Source organism: Berghia stephanieae, chromosome 3, assembly GCF_034508935.2.
Source record: "Berghia stephanieae isolate SIO BIC M18660-M18661 chromosome 3, UCSD_Bste_1.3, whole genome shotgun sequence".
In the NCBI taxonomy this organism is placed as follows: domain Eukaryota; kingdom Metazoa; phylum Mollusca; class Gastropoda; order Nudibranchia; family Aeolidiidae; genus Berghia; species Berghia stephanieae.
In genome coordinates, this window is record NC_088362.1 from 67,360,113 (window position 1) to 67,380,821 (window position 20,709).

The window sequence follows — 20,709 nt, forward strand, 5'->3', positions numbered from 1 at the left end:
CAAAAAACCTCATCAGGGGGTAGCATGGCTCAGCCCTACGGTCCTTTGCTTCGTACCCTAAAAGTACCGAGTTCGACAACTCGCCGCTGCGTTGTGTGGCCTTCAGCAAGTCACCTCGACTTAGCTTAATTTGCGGCTCTGCACTGCGGCTGACACCTGGGTTATTCCAGTCTTCCCTTGGAATAGACCCTAGAGAAAAATTTCCCCAATGGGATGAATATAGGGAATTTTATTTTCTAATTAATATTTTTTTTAAACCAAAACCAAATATGAAAAAAAAAATCATCTCTTTATGTGCTTTTTTTTCTCGTCTTAAATTCCCATCACTTCCCGATTAAAAAAAAACAACAAAAAACAAAAAACAAAACACAAAGTCAAAGAAACAAAACAATCAAACAACATTTTTTTTAAAAAAAGAAGAAGAAATACACGTCACCCTGTTATCCATTTATTTGATCCAGTCTTTTTGGCACAAAGTATAGTTAATTACCGTCTACACTTATACTGCTTCATTAGCCACAAGCATGAAGTCCTCTAGTACTGTCTGTGCACCTGGACCACAAGTAACTCTTATTATTCCTACACATTGTCATGAAAGCATAAGAAAGAACATCGAATAATTTAGAAAACGAAAAAAAAAGACTAAAAAAATATTACGCAAAATCCACTAAACATGCTCAAATCACTTTACAAAGGTTCCCCGACCAACAGCAACACGTAACATGTTGAACGAGACATGACGCCTGTTAAGCGATATTACTTTTTTTCCACCTCCAAGAGCCGCGGGTCATTCCCCACTGGTGTCCATGTCCCGTGGCCCCACGCTTATGCCCTAGTGGTGTCCACCTCTCATATTCCCGGGTTCATTCCCCACTGCCGTCCACCTCCCAAACTCATGGGTTCACTCCCCGCTGGTTTCCATTATGAAAAAAAAAGAATTCCTCTCGTGTCCATAATATATGGTCCCGGGTTGAATCCCCATTTTTGTCTACATCTTACAACACCTAGTTCATTCCCCATCGGTGTCGCCATCGCATAACCCCAGGTTTACTCCCCACTGGCGGTCACACTCAAGGTCCTAGGTTTATTCGCCACTTGCCATAATATCCTAGTCCTAATCTCGGATTATCCCCCCCCCCTCATATCCTTATATTGACCTCCCATTATCCTGGGTATGACCTCCACAGGTATCCATTTCAAATGGTCCCTGGTTCAATCCCCAACTGGTACTCACCAGTCACTTTTATTTGTTGACGAGGGACACGCCCCTTTATCTTTTGATCAGAAAATGAGCAATAGATTGCAGAACAGCAGTTGGATCAATCTATGGAGCTCTTATCGATAAAAAATTGGCTAAATTACCAAAATGAAACCGAAAGTCGAAATGAAATCATAAAGTCATGAAGTTGACTTGAAGTTGTGATATCAAAGAAATATGAAAAGCGGACTCTTGTCTTGTGTGCAAACATATCTGTAGCGAGATCGATGTTATTTTTGATGTGGTAAATAATTGCATAAAGAATATCACTTGTTAGCAATTGAGAATTCCTTCATCAAGACCGAGCGACTTTATGACATTTCTAGACCGTCTATCTTAATCTTGAGAGCTGCGCCGGTGTTACCAATACTTAGCTTCTATACCAGGACAAATCATTCGTTTGGACAGAAAAATAAATAAAAAACTTACCGCTTACCGTCAAAAGCAGTTTAGATTTGAAGATACATTTGTTTTCTATCATAAAACATTCGGTACTAGACAATCCTTGATGAATATCAAAAGTTGTGTTTGAAATTATATCCTAAATATTTTCATGATTCATTCCTCGCTAAATCGTGTGTGTTTTTCGTCTGATTCAGTGGTTGGTGCCCCCTAGTGCCAGCCGCCTGCCGCGCAAAACAAAGGTTTAAAAAAAAGTTTATTGAGAAAAAGATACGGAAAAAAGTGTCCCTAGATAGGTATGCAATTTGGTGCATAAGTGCAGTAAAAATTGGTGCGCAAAATTAGTTCGTAGAGGATGCGAGACTGTGTGTGTGTGTGTGTGTGTGTGTGTGTATGTGTGTGTGTGTCTCTTTCTTTCTTCCTTTTTTTTTGGGAGTGCCTACGTACACGGTAACGGGGCATCTAGCCTCAGGATCTATGTACACATAAACCGGTTTACCGTTGCAACATTCTGTCAGTGATGGTCCTCGCTGTCGTGACCGCGCGCGCTCGTGTGTGTGTGTGTGTGTGTGTGTGTGTGAATTTTTTTTTTTTAATCAAAACAATTTTAACCATTAATGGCGAGATTCCATCTTACACTCCCCAAACTCCAGATCTTAGTCTTAATGTTATCATTAAATGACAAGCTTTGCGATTTATAGTTTAATTGAAGCCCGAGTCGAAATATACTCTTACTACTGTTCTCTTGGTGGAAACGATTTATTCTGCATAAGCAATCTGGAGAAAAAAAAATCAGTGTCACTGTAAAAGGTTAAAATTTCACGAAGTACGCACCGTGAACACCGCTGTAACAATCCTTTGATCTACGTCATCAGGCAACCCATTGTTTCTTTCATCTTTTCCCATTTCCCCCTTACTATCCCCCCATTCCCCCGCCCATCTCTCTCTCTCTCTCTCTCTCTCTCTTTCTCTCTCTCTCTCTCTCTCTCTCTCTCTCTCTCTCTCTCACTCTCTCTCTCTCTCTCTCTCTCTCTCTCTCTCTCTCTCTCTCTCTCTCTCTCTCTCTTTCTTTCTTATCATAGTGTTATCCCTTCCCATCTCAATGTAAAATGAAAACGTTCTGCTGTTTGCAGATATGTATGATTGTTTTTTTTTTTCTCTCTCACTCGGCTAGGATTAAAAACCAAGACATCAGGTAATTGGTGTCTAATGCCAAAGTATAGATTCTCTCTTTGGCCAATTTAGTCACGCACGTGGCAGCCCAGCTATTTATTATGTTCTGCCTATAACACACAATAAGTGGGATTTTGCGGGTGGGTACGAAAGAAATCAAGGTCATAAGTAACCGTGCACAAGAGCTGTATAGGGAATTGGTTTCTGGGGGTCTTGCAAATACCAAATATTTTATGGAAAGCTCTTTTGAACTCCAAGACGTCTGGTTTGTTTTGCTATCTTGGAACAAACGAAACAGAGATGTCTTGAGGTGTGACCTAGTTGTCTGATTTTGTGACCTGGATGTAAGGTTTTGTGACCTAGATGTATCCTTTTGTGTGTGCAAGCCATGCGGGTAAGTACAGCGATAGCTTGCCAGTTGAGGAAAAAAAAAAGAAGAAGCAGCGTATCCGCATTTGAAAAACAAAACAAAAAAAACCTGAAAAAACAAAACAACTTAACCTTTTAAAGGCGAATATCAATCTTACTTGGACCAAAAATAAAATCTTACCGTTTTCATCAAAAGACAAAAAACAAATTACAATTTAAAAACTTGAGCTTTTATATAGGGCAATATCCACCCAACGTGCTCAAAGCGCTTTTTATCAATATTCTTACTGCTCTTATGGTGGAAACGTTTTTTTTTCTGCGTTAAAAAATAATATAAATGACGACTATTTTTTGAAAACAAAAAAAATCAATGTCACTGGCAAAGGGTTAATTGCAGTACTCCTGCATCCTGTGAGACTCCTACGGCACTTGCTAATCATAAAAAAAAGGAAATAGCAATCAACAATACTAAGTTGAAAATAAAAGAATAAAAAAAGGAGGAGGGGGGGGGGGGGGAGAAGCAAACCCAGTAGCAATGCAACCTTTAGCGGCCAAATTCGATCTTTGACCTAACACCAAATCCTCTTTCATCAAAAGACAAGTAACGGCAAAACGATTATAGACAATTGAAGTCCGAGTTGCGATAGTCTGACTGCTCTCTTGGTGGAAAAGCTGTATTCTCCGTTAACAATAATAAAGATAAAAGCAAACTATTATCTGAAAGCAAATAATTTGCTTCGCTGTTAAGGGGTTAAGAACATCTGCCAGCATCGTTGACAAGCTCTACGTCACCAAGCGACACGTCTCCCTTTCGTCTTCATCATGCAACCCCCCCCCCCCCCCCCTCTCCACTCTCACGGTGGTGGTGGCGGCGGATAAAAAAGGCCTTTTTTTCTTTTATTCAATCAACTTGACTGCTGGTGGACCCTAGGCCTCTCTACAAGTCCAAGAAATAATACTCACATTTTCTCTGCTCCAACGAAAATATCTACCCCTACCGGTCTAATTATTTGTAGCAGACGACAAATTTCTCAAAACGGTCACGTGACACTATAAAAACAACACAGGAAGTCCATGAAAGCTTATTTACGGCATTTCCTTTGAACCGTGTAAACAACAAAATTTCGTTTTCATTTGACTCAACGGGTCAGATTGGCCGGTATTTTTTAACGAACTAAAGTTCTGAAAAATCAAAATGTTTCTTAGAAAGTTGAAAGATGCTAGTTTTTGAAACAGAGGTAGGTTTTTAAGAAAAATCTTTATATTTTACGTGAATGCATGCTCAAGGCGAGTTGGACGTGCAGCGGAGGTTGGTAGGCCAAAGGCCCACCTCTCTATCTAACTATAACTTAACTATAATGGTGGCATTTTTATACACCTCTGTTGAAGGTGTACAAAAACGCACCGTTTTTATGCACCTCCGTTGGTGGTGATGGTAAATTAATGAAAATGTTGCTGCATACGTCCATGAGGTTTAAATAGTTTTAGATTGTAGTTTAGCAAGCTGCTTAGTGATTACCGATGTACAATGATAATAAATTAAAGAATAATAACAATAATTTAAAAAATCAAAAGTAAAAAGAAACATGGCACACAAATACTGATCTCAAATAAATAAATAATTTTAAAAAATTAAAATCGAAGTTTTTTAAAAACATGATAAAAAGTTTTTGAAAAAAAAAAAAGTAAGAAAAAAAGCAAACAAAAACAAAGTAAATAAAAAAAAATGTCAACAATGGGAATCGAACCCGGTACTTTCAAGGTTGGAGTCTGACAGCTTGTCCACTGCGCTACGGAGCAACCTGACTGTCCATCACATTTAATAAGGTCTTTCTAAAACATTATTTTACCTTTAATGCAACTTCTATTTTCTGGTTTTATATTTCGATTTTTTAAATTATTAATATTTTTATATAAATTTATTAACAAAAACATCCTACAGATGTCACAATATAACTTTCGCCATGTCCAAATACAGAAACACAATATCGTTAATGAAATTGGGTGGAATGCGCATGCGTGACAGGTGTATCAAAACGATCCGTTAAGATACACCGTCAACGGAGGTGTATAGAAACACTACGAACTATAATACTAGAATAGTCATAGTATAGACTATAACTATAAGTTATAGACCTATCTCTATCAAGTTAAGGCGCCTTGTAGGCTAGTATAGTACTTTTTTGTATTTGTATTTGTATAATTTTAGTCTAGACAAAACGATTCAAATATTTTTTGGAGGAGGTTTCAGGAGTGGGATTAGAAATTAGAATGAGACAGTGCGAAGGTGGTGACCAGTTTAGAATTCAAATTATTATTATTATATATATATATATATATATATATATATATATATATATATATATATATATATATATATATATATATATATACACACACACACACACGCACACACAGTGGCGTCTCGTAAGAAAATCATGAGGGAGGGTTGTTGGTAGTTGGTCAATAGGGATTTGACTATTTATTACTAGATACTATTATTATTATTATTATTATTATTATTATTATTATTATTATTATTATTATTATTATTATTATTATTATTATTATTATTATTATTATTATTATTATTATTATTATTATTATTGTTGTTGTTGTTGTTGTTGTCACAATCACAGTTCAGTTCAGTATTTAACCATTTTTTAGTCTTATATAAATGTTCAGGAGCCTATCCCAAGTAGTGTTATTATTGTAATGGAAAAACTCTTAAACTAAGCTTAATTTATTCACAAGTAAAACATTATTTAATCACGCAAATAGTTTCGGGAATTAGACTTGTAAATATGTTATTGCTTGGAAGTTTAAGGCAAAATTGGCAAAATAGATAGAAAAAGGAAGTAAATAATAAATCAACGATACTTTTTATTTGAATAATGTGGTCAGTATATTACCTCTTTGGAAATTCAAAGCAATTGATATAGTCTTCCAATATCCTTTATTTAAGATGTTCTTACTCGTCTGTCGGAAAAGTTAATCCTATAGTTCCCTTATTGTATTAATCTATCCTCAATCGCTACCTGAGTGTCTCTGCGTCCATCTCAATACACTAAATAAAAGACAAGATCAAGAGTTGATATACATCTGTGGTTATTTGAACATGGTGGAATAGGGGGCTTGTGAGACCTGTTAATATAATGATGTGATGCACAGACCAGTGCCTGTGATAAGACAAATCCCAACCACATTAGAATGTGTATTTTTCCCGTTGACAAAGGTTTTACTAGTTACACTTTCACTCCCCAATGTGTATTGTCATTATTTTTATCATAAATAATGCTCAGCAGACTAGTTGCAGGCTACTGTTGTAAAGACAATGAAGGTGGTAAATTTTTCCCCAGATATTTTTTTTTAAAGATAATGCTGTGCCACTATTTAAAAGGATTGAGCCAACTATTGCTTGTTAGAAAATCCGCCATACAAATCCTGTCCACAATAATTATAGCTCTAAATGTTCATCTTTTACTCTTTATCAATGTAAACACAATTAGACAAACATTTTGGTATACAACTTGTTATTATGAGCTTCATATTGACTGTTTTAGCCTTTTCTCATTAAGGACACGAGATTTCAATCACAACTTTCCCGTGCTAATTTAGGGGTCAAATTTCGTTCAAAATTTTAGACATTTAACTGTCATATAACTACATTTCTAATTGAGATGGAAACAAAATTCAAACTGTTTTGTAATCAGTGTTGCTAGCACTTTCCTATGGTTTCAATTGCAAGTGTTGCATTAAAATGTTTTTGTTAATCTGCCAAAATTGCAGACAGCAATCTAATTTCCAATGAGACCATGAAATAATTCTGTGAACCAGTGAATGAGTAACAGCGAAAGTGTTGCTTTGAAAAAAGAAAAACAACAAAAAAAAAAAAAGCCAAAACAATTTTTAGATTTTGACAAAACTTTCGACACGGTGTTAATAACTACAATTGTGGAAGTCAACGGATTTAAGAATTTTTCTGTTCATATGCACATTCATACTTTATAAATGTTACACAGACTATGAAAATAGCAAATTCCTTTTAACTCTCCAATTTCAGATTGTTCAGAGTAGGTTGTAATGGACAAATTTGACTTAGAAGGCTCCTTGCGAGCTTTGCAATCTACTAAAGCCACAGAAAGGAAGGTAAGAAAGATTGAAACAAAAATGTGCCTTGCTGCTGAATTTATTATTATTTATCATCATCATCAATTATCATCATCAACTTCATCATCATCATCATCATCATCATCATCATCATCATCATCATCATCATCATCATCATCATCATCATCAAAATATGTCTTGCTGCTGAATTTATTATTATTTATCATCATCATCATCATCATCATCATCATCATCATCATCATCATCATCATCATTCAAATTGTCCCCATTACGATTTTGTGTAGAGAGTACATAGTATTATGATAGTACTATGCTGTGCCCATTCAAAGCATGCTTCGTTTGTGTTCTGATTAGACCTTTTACTTCATTGTCATCAAAATTAGGAATTCATATTTTTCTTGTATCTTTTTGTTGGAAAAAGTATTTGGCAACAAAGATATGAAATCATGCAATTTCAATGTTGCAAAATATGCCCATGCACACCCATTTAAAGTAACTGCAACTATTGACTATTGCAAAGTTCAGTGTTCTGAGAAGTGCAGCCTTTTACCTAGGCCTGAAGTAGGTTTAAAAAAAATAATATGGGCACCACAATCTCATCAGTCTTGTTGTAGAGAATGAATTTATCATGGCATCAATAGCATTAAACCATCAATTGTTCTTGCTTAGCATTCTTTGGATAGGGTCGCAAAGTACATTCCATCAGATCTGATTGACCGAGCATCAAAACACTGCAGGGTGGACAAGGTGGGTCAGAAAAAATTTCGATTACATCCGAGAACGAAACCAGTCCCTTTGCTTGTGTAAGCGTCAATGTTCCCAAGTGTATTCATCACCTGACCTGAAATGAATGCCGTTCATTATTTTATAGCGCGGGTGGTTGGATGGGAGCATCACCCTTGAATCATATACCTATGATGTTCGCATGGGTGTACGATCCGATAGTGATGTCGTTTCTTCTTCTCTTTACTAGCCTATCCTGCTTCTTTGGTTTGTGATTGTATTTTTGACAGGGGATATTTTTTTTCTGTAAATCTTCTGCCTGTTTGTTCTTGGTTATTTATAATTTAGCTTATGATATCTTTAGGTTATGATTTTGATTTACATTTGCACTATTTTTGTTAGATTGCTTGTTTTTTTGTTTCAGCGGTCTCTCATATAACCTCAATTGTGTTGGAAGAGACCTAAAGCAACAAACAAACAAACAAACAAAAAATCATTATTTTATGGTTATTTTAGTTTATTTAAAGCTTTTTAAACAGACAGTTACACGACCTAATCCACGTTTTGGTTAGAGCCGTCATGCTTGCAAGAACTGTTGCTTAGAGAACTCCCTTTCATTTCTTCTGTTTTTGTTTTTTTTCCTTCTTTTCTTTTCCCATAGAGTGGGGCTACTTCCTTGGAAAACCTACTAAAATCTGAAAGAGTCATTAAAAATATTGATTATAATTCAGAACATTCAACAAACATTGGCTGGAATGTTATTTTCAAGGTAAGTGTTTTGCAATATTATAAATCAAAGGGAAAGATAAATATATATTCTTCAAGTAAAATAAAAACACCTATGATTTTCAGGTGGCGACCTTTTATATCAGTAAAGAATACACATTGAACATAATATCAACCATGAAAATATGCTATATATATAGGAATCTTAACTGTTAGATTCCAACATGAATAATATACATTGATAAGATATGGGGAAAATCTTGAAAGTCTCAAAGAAATATGAAGTCAAGTATTAATTTTTCTTGTAGAAGAATGGTGTTGTGTTAGAGAAAGGAGGCGTCAAGGGGGATTATGTAAGCTCTAACTGTTGATTAAAATCTGAAAAAAGGGGGTACATTTTTTTGTTGTTGTCTGCTCTATGAAATATTTTTTCAAATGTTTCACTCTTTGAGTTGTAGTTGTGATTCACAAATAACAATGCTTTTTTATGTTGAAAAAAAAAAAGACCAAACTATTTTTTATTTGAATGTTTTGTTTTCTTTCTTTCCTTCTGGGAGATACATTTTTTAGGTACCATTTTCAACATTTTTGTTCAAAATCTATGCTGAAATTTTTTATTAAAACCTTTTGTCATCGTTAAAATGCTATCATTTCTTAGGCTGCTAGTTTATCGTTAAACACCCTCATTTGGGTATTGAATGACATAGTGATTCAAACAATAGTGCTAGACTTGCTCTCAAATATTCTAAGTTCAACTCAGATATGTCAGAATTCTATTTTTTTTTTCTTTCAATTGCTTATTCCACTCAGTATTGGATAGATACCCGGGTTTACTTTAAATTGGTGTAAAGTAATTTGTGGTAGACTGTCTTTCTATCCAGGCGGTAGTAATCATGTAAAGCACTTTGAGTCTCTATAGTAGATATGGCACATATGAAAGCTCGTTTTTATTAATATAAGCAATCATGATTGATCATTTCATGACACATAAATTGGGATAAAATCTCTTGGGCTGTCAGTCTCAAGGGCTCCATAACTATTTTATTTGAAGTCACCTGAATTTTGTAAATCCAAATAAATGAAGTCAAAATGACTTTTTTAGTCTTAACATTCATTATATTTTTAAATTATCACACTTTATGTTTATCCAAGGCTGTGATGAGCTACATGGAGGCTGAATTGCTGACCATTCAAAAAGCCAAAGAAAATGTGACCTCAGCAACTCGTTTGAACAGGCAGACAAGGAAGAATGAGGTCATAAGTCTCCTCAAGGTAGTTGTGAAAGTAGCCACCGGCAGTAAGTAACTTTTCAAATTGGTGATATTATTGTTAATCTCTGATTGGAAGGAACATTTACTGAATTTAAATAATTACTTATGCATTCTATTTTATGGGTGTTTTGCAATTTTTTACCAAATACCAGTCCCATGATATTATACATAAATTTCTGGTTCTTTGGTATATTTTTATTGCATTCAAGCATCTGATTAAACAACACGCAGTGCAATCCCTGTATAATGACATCGCCCAGGAATGGAAAGTTATGTTGTTATCCAGGGGTGTCGTTATTTCAGGGTTTTCAAGATGACAGAAAAAGGGTGTGTGTTGATACCTTGAATACATAATGCTTGGACCAGTGCCTTACAGAAATCACGTCTCAACAACACTAGAATGTGTATCCTTCCTGTTCACAAAGAGTATACCAGTTACATTTTCACTTATGAAATAGAACAAATCCTTCATGAAACTTTGAAGATGATAACTATATGTTGAAGAAGATCATAAGAGAAAACTATCTGCGTCTAATTTTTAGCCTGTGAACTATGCAGCTTTGAATTAGCATTACAGCAGTGAGTCCATGTAATGGGATTCTAACTTTATCCTGCCAGTATATAAAAAACAGAGAAGATTAAGCTTCAATACTATAGGACATTATTGATGAGGAATAAACTTAAGTGGTCACAAATTTTGATCTATTTTGATTGAAACTCCATAAAAATATTTTAAATCCCCCACTTTCTTGGACAAAAATTTGAAAAACTCCCACATACTAAGAGATTACCCCTCGTCTCCCTCATAAAAAATCCCCAAAACTTATGATATTGGCATTAATGGGATTCCGTTACAGGATGGGAAAGAGGTTTCAGCAACATTTTCTTACTTTTAGAAGACTATACATATTAAGTTGTCCCAACTATCGGGTAACTTCTGAGGTGTAACAAATTACTAGTAATCAGAAGATCTGAGCTTTAATCACCAAATAGGAAGCTGATTTTTTCTTGTATTTTTTTTTTCTGATCTGTCTGACACCTATCAGTCAGTACAACTTTTCAGAAATACCGTGAAACTTTCAGATACCAAAAAAAAAATCTTTACCATGAAGCTGCTTTGCAGAGTATATTTTAAAATTTTGGGTTGTCGGAAATAGATCATCACATCAGGGTTTCTCATTATTTGAAAATGTTTTCTTCGTTTACAGGGACCACTCCATATTTGAAAATAAGTTTGCTCATCAATACCATCATGAGTAGCCTAAAGGAATCCTATATTCTGGCAGACTTTGGCCAAGACTTTGTTGGTTTACTACACAAACGCATCTTGAAAGTACGGAAATACTGGTTGGAAATTACCTCAGATCAATGGAGTGGTGAGTGAAAAAGAACCCATAAAAAGTAAAGGAATTCTTAAGAAGTTTGGAAATTTTCAGGCTTTTGCTTTTTATTTTTTTGATGGTTACTTTGGCATTTATGGAAACTGAATAATAAATAAATATTACAAGTTTCGACCAAAATTCATTCTTTACAGCCATAAGACCCATGGCTCTCCGATTTATCAAAATTTCTGTAGTTTGATGGAACCACATTAATGTTTTAGTATATTTTGAATAGTAGGATGCTAGTACATCACAAAAAGCACTTTCTATCAGATTTAATTTAGATCCATCAATCACTGCAAAGAGGACAAAGCAGTCAGAATCTCCCCTCCACCCCCAACTCAATGCAGATTTCATCTAGATCCGTTGAGTCTATTGGTCTTTTGACCAGGCCTATTCAAGTGACTTTCCTTACTGACTCCTGATCTTTTGATCATATCTAATTTGGGAGGGAGGCTCAACAACGTGTAATGTGCAAGTTGCATGCTCTATGAATACAGCTTTCAGGATTCTCAAGTATCAAATATATAAAGATTAGCTTTGTCTTTACCTTTTATTCAGCCAACAACGAAAACAATAGTTAAACAAACTTGATTTATAATGATGGAAGATCTGGAAGGGATGATCTTTGTTGTCTATTTGATAGAGACTACAGAATACAGTGCGACACTATCTCCTTCCATACCCTGATGTAGACAACACACTTTTCACAGCAACAGACTAACTGAAGATCACAAGTTCCAACATCAACAACATAAACAATAGCTAAAACTGAAAACAACAATGATATCAACAACAAAAATACAACAAAATACAATAAGCTTAAAGAGATTGATAAATAGTTTAGATGAAATATTACAACACACAGAGATCAAACAAAATACAAAGAAAGCTGATGAGATGATTTGAACATGTGCATGAAAAGCTTAACAACAATCTAATTTAGGTTAAGGGGTATCGTGTCTCATCTTATACAAAAGTTGAGCGATATTCAGTGAAGTCAGTTACTGGATTGATGACAATGATTGGATGAACTCTGGGTTTGCCATTGTCTCCTAGTGTAAGTATATTTTCATTTGGCCCAGGCAACTAGTATAACTAACTAAAAAAACAACAAAAAGGCGCCTTATAGATGATGTACTGAATGAAATAGAAATCTGGTTCCATATTTCTGCTAGTGAAATATTGTGAACTACACTCAGCATGCTGAAATAGTGGAACTGGGTAATATTTCTGTGCATATTTAGTTTTATTATTATATTTAATTTTCATTCTTAACAAGAGGTCTCGATATACAGAAAATAATGATACCTACTTTTATCAAGGATTTAGATTTTCTCTTTTCCCATTTTTGTGTATTTTTGTTTTATTGTTTCATTTAAAATATTTTCTTTTGTCTCTTTCGCCCAGAGCTACTCAAACTTCTGTGTCAGTTTTACCTGAATAAGACTATTGATCGGACATTACTTGCATCAACGATATTGGATTTAATAGACGGTTGCATCAAACAGGGAAATATTGACACTGTTGAGTTATCCAAATTTTTTCAAGATGTGATACCACTTGTGAGGTAGGTCATGGATGGGTTTAAAAATAGATAAAGACGCCAGTCCTCAATGATTTTGTTTAAAAGAACTTTTTAAAAAACAATTATTCATTGTAAAATTATGAATATTTAATTGTGAACATAAAAATTATGAACATGTGTTTATTATCTGGAGTTAAACAATGCCTTCAAGACTTTCAGGTAATCATCATCATCATCATTGCCTTTTTCACCCTGGACAGGGTATAGGCCATGGACAAACATTTTCCATCCTTCTCTATCCTGAGCTAACTCTCGTTCCATGTCTTATCACTTCTCTGGATATCAGCTTCTTTAATTCTTCTCCATGTTCCCCGTGGCCTTCCCCTTGATCTTCTGCCCTGAGGGTTCCAGTCCAATACTTTCTTTGTTATAGTGGAGTTATTCTTTCTAAGGGTGTGTCCAATCCACCTCCATCGTCTTCTTCCTATTTCCTCTCACACTGGTTTCTGCTGTGTTCTTTTCCATATTTCTTCATTCTTAATTCTATCCATCTATTATATTCTGAGTAGCTTATGCATGCACCTGTTTATGAAAATCTGTATCCGACTTATAGATGTTTGCAATGCATTCCAAATTTCACATCCATACAGTAGGACAGACTTCACATTTGAGTTGAATAGTCTTAGCTTTAGTTGAAGAGAGATATCTTTAGTTCTCCAAACTCTGTTCAAAGATGTGAATGCATCTGTGTTTTTCCTATCTGTGCTTTCACCTCTGCTTCCGTGCCTCCATCCTTGTCAATTATACTCTCAAGATAGCAAAAAGTGTCGATGTCTTCAAGTTCCTGATCTTTTACTTTGATCTGCTCCCTTTGATGCATACCTATCCTTGAACTTTGAATTTGCTGGGTGAATTCTTTAACCAATTGATTTCAAGAGGCTGTTTATAATTTTCAGGTGATATAAACACCTTATTTTGAATATTTAATTAAACATACATAAGATTCTCCTTTTCAAATAAATCTTCTTTCTGTTTTTAAATTTTATTTATTTTTCTTGTGTTCAATGCTTGTCATCTATGGCTTTCAATGTCTAACAGTGAAATGCAGCCCTCATCTCAAGTGGAGAATCTTGTGACTGCATTGAACGTGTTCAGCTATTCTATAGCCACGAATTCAAGACATCTTTTGTGTTTCTTTGGCCACAACAATATGAGATATATGTTGAACATTTGGGGTAAAACGGGGACAGAGAGGGTCAAGGTAAGTTCTTTTAAAAAAAAAAGAGATAGCTTTTATATTGAACAGCTTGTCTTTATTTTTCTTTGTTTCTTGACATGTTGGTCATATGCTATTTTGATTTGGCACAAGAGTTCTTCATCTTCTTTTTCTTCTTCTTCTTCTTCTTCTTCTTCTTCTTCTTCTTCTTCTTCTTCTTCTTCTTCTTCTTCTTCTTCTTCTTCTTCTTCTTCTTCTTCTTCTTTTTCTTCTTCTTCTTCTTGCACCGAAATAGATCAAAGCTGGATTCTATTGCTATAGCGAATTCCATAGTCCTCTGAAGGTAATCGATATTGCCATAGAGTTTCATTGTGATATCTGTGAGTCGAGGCTATTATAAATTGCCATTATCTCCACAACCAAACTCAGAGTACATATTATGTTGTTTCAGTCGACAGTACCCTGTTCCCTGTCCAGAGTCTAGAAATGAGATCTGTTCTCTTCGTTCCAGTGCTCTCACGGCATCTTTTTCCATGTATCCATTATAATTTGACATTCAAATTCTATGTTAGAATTTTTTTTATATTCAGAGCAATATAATGCTAATTGAGGTTTGTCCCAATTGAAGGATTTGGCTTTGTATTATGAATAGTAGGCTAACTTTGAAAAACTAATATTTGTTAAGTAAAAAAAAAAATGTAATTTGAGTTAAATCATCCATTCAGTTCAACATTATAATCTGTTTCCAGTTGAAGGAAGAGTTGATAAAGCAACTACATTTACAAGTCACCCTTCATCATCCGAAAGGTCAGGGGGAATTGCAAGCTGGCAGCTGTGCTTATGATTGGACAACATGGAAGGTATTATCATTAACTGGATTGTTTTAGCCTGTCTTTTTTTTTTTCAATAATGATTTTGATGACGATGATGACGGCAATAATAATAATGATAGTGATGATATTATTGATCATTATTATTGTTGTTATAATAATAATAATAATAATAATAATAATAATAATAATAATAATAATAATAATAATAATAATAATAATAATAATCGTAATATTATTATTATTATTAATAATAATAATAATAATAGTTATTATCATCATCATTATTATTATTATTATTATTATTATTATTATTATTATTATTATTATTTTTTATTATTATTATTATTATTATTATTATTATTATTATTATTATAATAACAATAATAATGATAATGAGGATTATGATGATGATGATTTAAAGCAATTTCAATAAATTGGTTGACCCACCTCCTCATTTTTGCAAATTATTTTTACTATTTTGTTCACCTGCATCTACAGGTTTGAGCTAAATTCTCATTTAAAACTCTGATGATGACTTTAAATTTTATATTGTGCAAAGTTGTCTTTAGTCGTCCACCACCTATCACAAGTTATACGTCAAATAAACAAATACTTTGACTTGTGGGCTCAAAATTTCTGAGGGAAATTTGGGGTTTACTACAATGTTTTCAGATCCAATCAAATTCAATGCATTAATATTGCAGCTTCAGTGTTGAAGGTAAACGTGACGTTGTGTAGTTGTGAATGATTTAGTATGAATTCACATTTCTAGAAGCTTAATAATTAAAAACTACTACCAAGTGAGTGTGAATTGCTAAGTTCAAAGTGAAGATGCAAGTCTGATTCTATTATTAAAATGTGTACTTTTTATTTTCTACAAAATAATCAACAGAACCATCTGGCAAGTCTCCACGACTCTCTAGTAAATCACATTGACAGTGTGTCGACAAGGCAGAAATTCTTACCTGGGTGAATATATAATCAAATGTTAATCAAATTAATATTTGAGTAGAAGACATTTTCTCTCTTTTACTTTGAAAGGAGCGATATGAAATAATATACTTAATTGACTTTGTTTTCCTTACCAAATACTTGTAATTTAAAACAGTGTATGATTGCTGTTTTGTTTGTGTGTGTGTGTTTGTGTGTGTGTGCATATAATTAAAACTAAGATCATTGTTATTTTTAGAAATTAATGTAGGTTATTGTTTTTTTGTTTAGTTGATTGTATTTTTTGTTGTTTTGTATTATTCCCGATAATCCCAAATATGTGGATGTCGCCTGTCAGAATTTATTAAGTTAGAAACTTTGGTTCTTTGAGGCAGGTCGTAAAAGCATGGAAAGCTGTTAAGCCTGATTTAAAACAGCCAAATAAATGTTCTTATTTTAATAAATGTGTCTTAATTTTCCTTAAGTGGCTTGTCAAAAATTATCCTGGAATATAAGTAAAGACATGAAATAGTAATCAATATGAATCACCATGGAAATAGAATGTTAACTCAAGATGGGAGGATTTTGCTTTGTAACAATATATCACGATACACTAGCACATCAAAATATAAAGGCGACCATGATACCTCGTAAGTAATAAGTGAGGGAAATTGTTCTGTATTTTGATGTATTAGTATTGAGATGCATTGCAAACCTGCCTTCTACATAGAAAAAATCATAATACTACGATTTTTTTTCTCCAACTAAAGAGGTTCATAGTTATCTCTTAATCAATTGTCAGAAAGGACCATTTTGTGCCAGAGACAAAGACTTTGACGTTTAATTAGATTCTTCTTTGGGAAAATTTGTAAATCAATAATCGTAAAATATGTGGGCCATGAGTCCTCTAAAAAAATACAGATTTAAAAAAAATTGAAGTAGGTAGGTTTGGCATTGGTTATCAGAATATTGAAAGGGAATATAAAACTTCAATTTCGACCATAAAACTAACTCATGAATTTTCTCCTCACCTGCTCATCAGTCACAAATCCAAGGCTGCTGTCCTTAAGGCTGACTTGATATGCTTAGCTAGAGACGTTTACAAACAGGTAGGATGATATGCTTGACAAATACATAGACTTGATGGTATAAATCTGGCTATAATATATGAAAGCTCTGGGTTTGAATCTTTTCTTATCTGCTACTCGTAAAGGTGTCAGATTCAAGAATATGAGCATATTCCTTTTTAATTTAATGCACGCATGTTTATGCATGTGATAATTATTTTAATCGCTTTAATTGGAGGTTACACCTTACATAGATTGGTAACATATATTACAAAAAGCACTATTGGTGTCATAGCTTTACGTTAAAATATTTTTCTTTAAAATCGAGTAAGATTGGATCCAGCTAATTTTTTCATTGTATATCATTGTTGCTGTTTTTGGGGGGTTTTTTTGGTGTTTAACATGAATATAAAAACTGATTCAGACATAACATCGATGATATGCCTTGTTTCTAATTCAGCTCCCTCATCTCATTCCAATCTGTGGTGGTTCTGTGTCTGCTGATAATGAAAGTGAAGATAATGAAGACTCATCTTCAAAACGCATTCGCCTTTCTCCTAGCAAAATGCCCCTTTTGGAAATCATCAAAATGCATTCCAATTCATCTGAAGTCGTCCCTTGGTATATTACATATCATTATTGCTGTTTTTAATTTGTGTTGATTTCTATAGATTATGATACTTAAAATTAATTTAGTTTCTTGATTTAAAGTAGAATAAAAGGGATCATCACAATTATATCATCATTATCATCATCATCCTCAGGATCATCATCATTATTATCATCATCATCATCGTCATCGTCATCATCATCATTGTCGTCATTTATCCAAAGTAACAGAATTACATATAAACAGTTGAATTAAATGGACCAGTTGCTTTTTATATGTCTTTGACATGTATTATTCAATGATTGAACAGAAAAGAAAAAACAAAACAAAAAACCCCCAATAATAATACCGTTTCTGTGATATCTCTGGATAAATTGTCACATAACTATCTTTTACTATTACAACTTTAAGTTTTGGTTGAGAAAAGGTTTTTAAATTTGGAAAATTTCTTAAGTATTTTGTCGTTAAAAGAATCCTATGGATACTTATTTTGTTCAACCTCACAGGTTCAAACAAATTTATTTCAACATTGTATCCCATTACAGGCTGCAAGTCTTGACCAGCTTGTTGGATTCCTACCCAACCTCCTTTGATGAAGCTTGTCTACGTCAAATACTTCAGGTCCTAACATCGATATTGCTGGATTGTACACAGTGAGTTAAATTATTTTTTTTAATAGCAGATTTATGTGTGGAAGTGGCCCATGATATAGGTGTTTTAAATTATTGATGTTATCTGTAATGTCACCGTACAGCGCTTTGTACCTATGTTAACGGGGTTAAGCACAAAACAAGTTAGTTATTATTATTATTATTATTATTATTATTATTATTATTATTATTATTATTATTATTATTATTATTATTATTATTATTATTATTGTTATTGTTGTTGTTATTGTTGTTGTTGTTAATATTATTATTATGACTATTTTTATTATATTATTATTATTATTATTATTATTATTATTATTATTATTATTATTATTATTATTATTATTATTATTATCATTATTATTATCATTATTATTTTTATTATTATTATTATTATTATTATTATTATTATTATTATTATTATTGGTGTTGTTGTTGTTGTGGTCATCATCATCATCATCATCATCATCATCATCATCATCATCATCATCATCATTATCATCATTATTCATCATCATCATCATCATCATCATCATCATCATCACTATCCTTATTATTATCTCAAGGTCTTAAAAGACGACAATTATTGCACATCTAAGTGAAAGAGCATTATTTATCTCAAACAAAGCGTCTGGTATCAATCCCAGATGCAGTTAATATTTTTTTTTCCAATTTCCCTAGCCAACAAACAGTGATTGGGCATGTTGCTACAGGTGAAAGTACTTTATGATAAGCAATCGTCCTATGCAATAAATAGCAAACAAATGCCATTGTCCACTTAACTCTACAGAATCAAGATTAACCACACCGCCATTGTTGTTATAGCGTTGTAGATGTGTGTGGTGGTGTTAGGTATAGATTATAAGGGGGAAAAGGATAATATAGTAATAATAATAATAATAATAATAATAATAATAATAATAATAATAATAATAATAATAATAATAATAATAATATATACTTTATTAATAAAAAAAAATTAAAAAATTGAAATTCGTTTACAGACGTGGCATGCATGAAAATGTATAAACACAAAGTTGAGAATCTATGGCGACAATGTATTCATATATAATAGATGCAAATGCACAAAAATGTAAAAATATACAACCAATTATAGTCGATAATTGTAGAATTGGTACCATTTGATTGTCCTGATTTAGATCCCTCTGTTTTTATTACCACAACCACACCTCTCTTAATGATACATTTCTTTTCCATTAAGGGCTCATCCATTATGTTTTGTATTTGATGCCTTGGCCTCTTTGACCCGAATTTTCAACCATCATGACAACACTCTCTTACAAGACACTCTCAAAGAATGGCAGACTGTGTGGAAAGTTTCCCTTGGGTAAGGATTGGTATTATTAAATGGTATGATAATGCTTACAGTAAAGAAGATGGTTGATGGTGTCTTCTTTACTCTGCTCATACCATTAGGAAGTTCGTTTTAAAATTAAAAAAAAAAAAAAAAAAAAATTCCCTTTATTCATCCCTAAGGGGAAATTTTTCTTTAGGGTTTATTCCAAGGGAAGACTGGAATAACCCAGGCGTCTTGTTTTGAAAGAAATATATTTTTGATTGAAAGGATATAGATAAATTTCCTAACAGATTAAATCATTTTCAGTTGCTGAATAATAAAAATTTCAGTTATCATTTTAACCGTTATGTTTAGACTGAATTTCTCTCAGATCGTAATTTGTCATTGTATTGATCGAAAATAAATATAAAAGCTTTAAAAAAAACAACATGATTTATATAGAACATCTCAGGCTCAACAGTCTTATTCAGCCAACAATAAAAAAGATAAAAACAGTTATAATTAACATAGAATCTATACATATTGGAGATAGAACTCATTACATAGAATTTTTCATTTGAATAAGAAAATGTTGGTTGTATCGTAACGAATGTTGACACTTTTCCTATAGTTGGTACGGGGAGGGTTAAGCTCAATTTTCTTGAGCTTGTTTATTCCAACCTAATACAGGATATACAATGTGGGACGCATATTATGATGTAATATAAGACGTGAGCCAAGTCAAGCTGCGACAATTATTTCACCACGAATCCTTTTTACTGTAATCATTTTACGAATGAAATGAACAAAACAATGGTAGTTATCAAGTAAACTAGGGAAGTTTGATAAAGTTATGTACAGTGAGTAATCAATTGTATGGAAAGGGGAAAAAATAATTATTTTCTTTATTTCCACCAACCCCCTCCTCCATCAGTAATATCAATTCAAGTCATACAAAAACAGAAGACTGCCAAGAAAATGGTTTCCATCTCATGTCAGCAATCCTACAGCTAAATGTACTACATCCAGGAAAAGAAATTTGGAATCTTTTTCTACCCGACTATTGTAAACCATCTCAAGCATCAGCCAGTCTGCTCATATCACTTCTCAAGTCACAGAATTTACCAGAGAACTATTTTC

General features: G+C 33.3%; 1 protein-coding gene across 2 annotated transcripts in view; it reads left to right on the forward strand.

Annotated features, from left to right (window-relative positions):
• The first annotated feature begins 1,357 nt into the window (after nucleotides 1-1,357).
• LOC144968262 (serine-protein kinase ATM-like) overlaps nucleotides 1,358-20,709 on the forward strand; it is a 72,043-nt gene continuing 52,691 nt past the window's right edge. Inside the window, exons 1-14 of one of the 2 annotated variants that reach the window (XM_078906442.1) lie at nucleotides 1,358-1,502; nucleotides 7,266-7,351; nucleotides 8,718-8,825; nucleotides 9,935-10,079; nucleotides 11,262-11,429; nucleotides 12,846-13,005; nucleotides 14,062-14,224; nucleotides 14,929-15,039; nucleotides 15,905-15,981; nucleotides 16,985-17,051; nucleotides 17,470-17,630; nucleotides 18,165-18,272; nucleotides 19,495-19,620; nucleotides 20,504-20,709. The exon at nucleotides 20,504-20,709 is cut by the window's right edge and continues 497 nt beyond it. In XM_078906442.1, the coding sequence (XP_078762568.1) occupies nucleotides 7,286-7,351; nucleotides 8,718-8,825; nucleotides 9,935-10,079; nucleotides 11,262-11,429; nucleotides 12,846-13,005; nucleotides 14,062-14,224; nucleotides 14,929-15,039; nucleotides 15,905-15,981; nucleotides 16,985-17,051; nucleotides 17,470-17,630; nucleotides 18,165-18,272; nucleotides 19,495-19,620; nucleotides 20,504-20,709 (1,666 nt within the window). In that variant the 5' untranslated portion in view covers nucleotides 1,358-1,502; nucleotides 7,266-7,285. Of the gene's footprint in view, nucleotides 1,503-4,286; nucleotides 4,441-7,265; nucleotides 7,352-8,717; nucleotides 8,826-9,934; nucleotides 10,080-11,261; nucleotides 11,430-12,845; nucleotides 13,006-14,061; nucleotides 14,225-14,928; nucleotides 15,040-15,904; nucleotides 15,982-16,984; nucleotides 17,052-17,469; nucleotides 17,631-18,164; nucleotides 18,273-19,494; nucleotides 19,621-20,503 lie in introns of those variants that run through there. The other variant, XM_078906443.1, reaches the window with a different exon arrangement.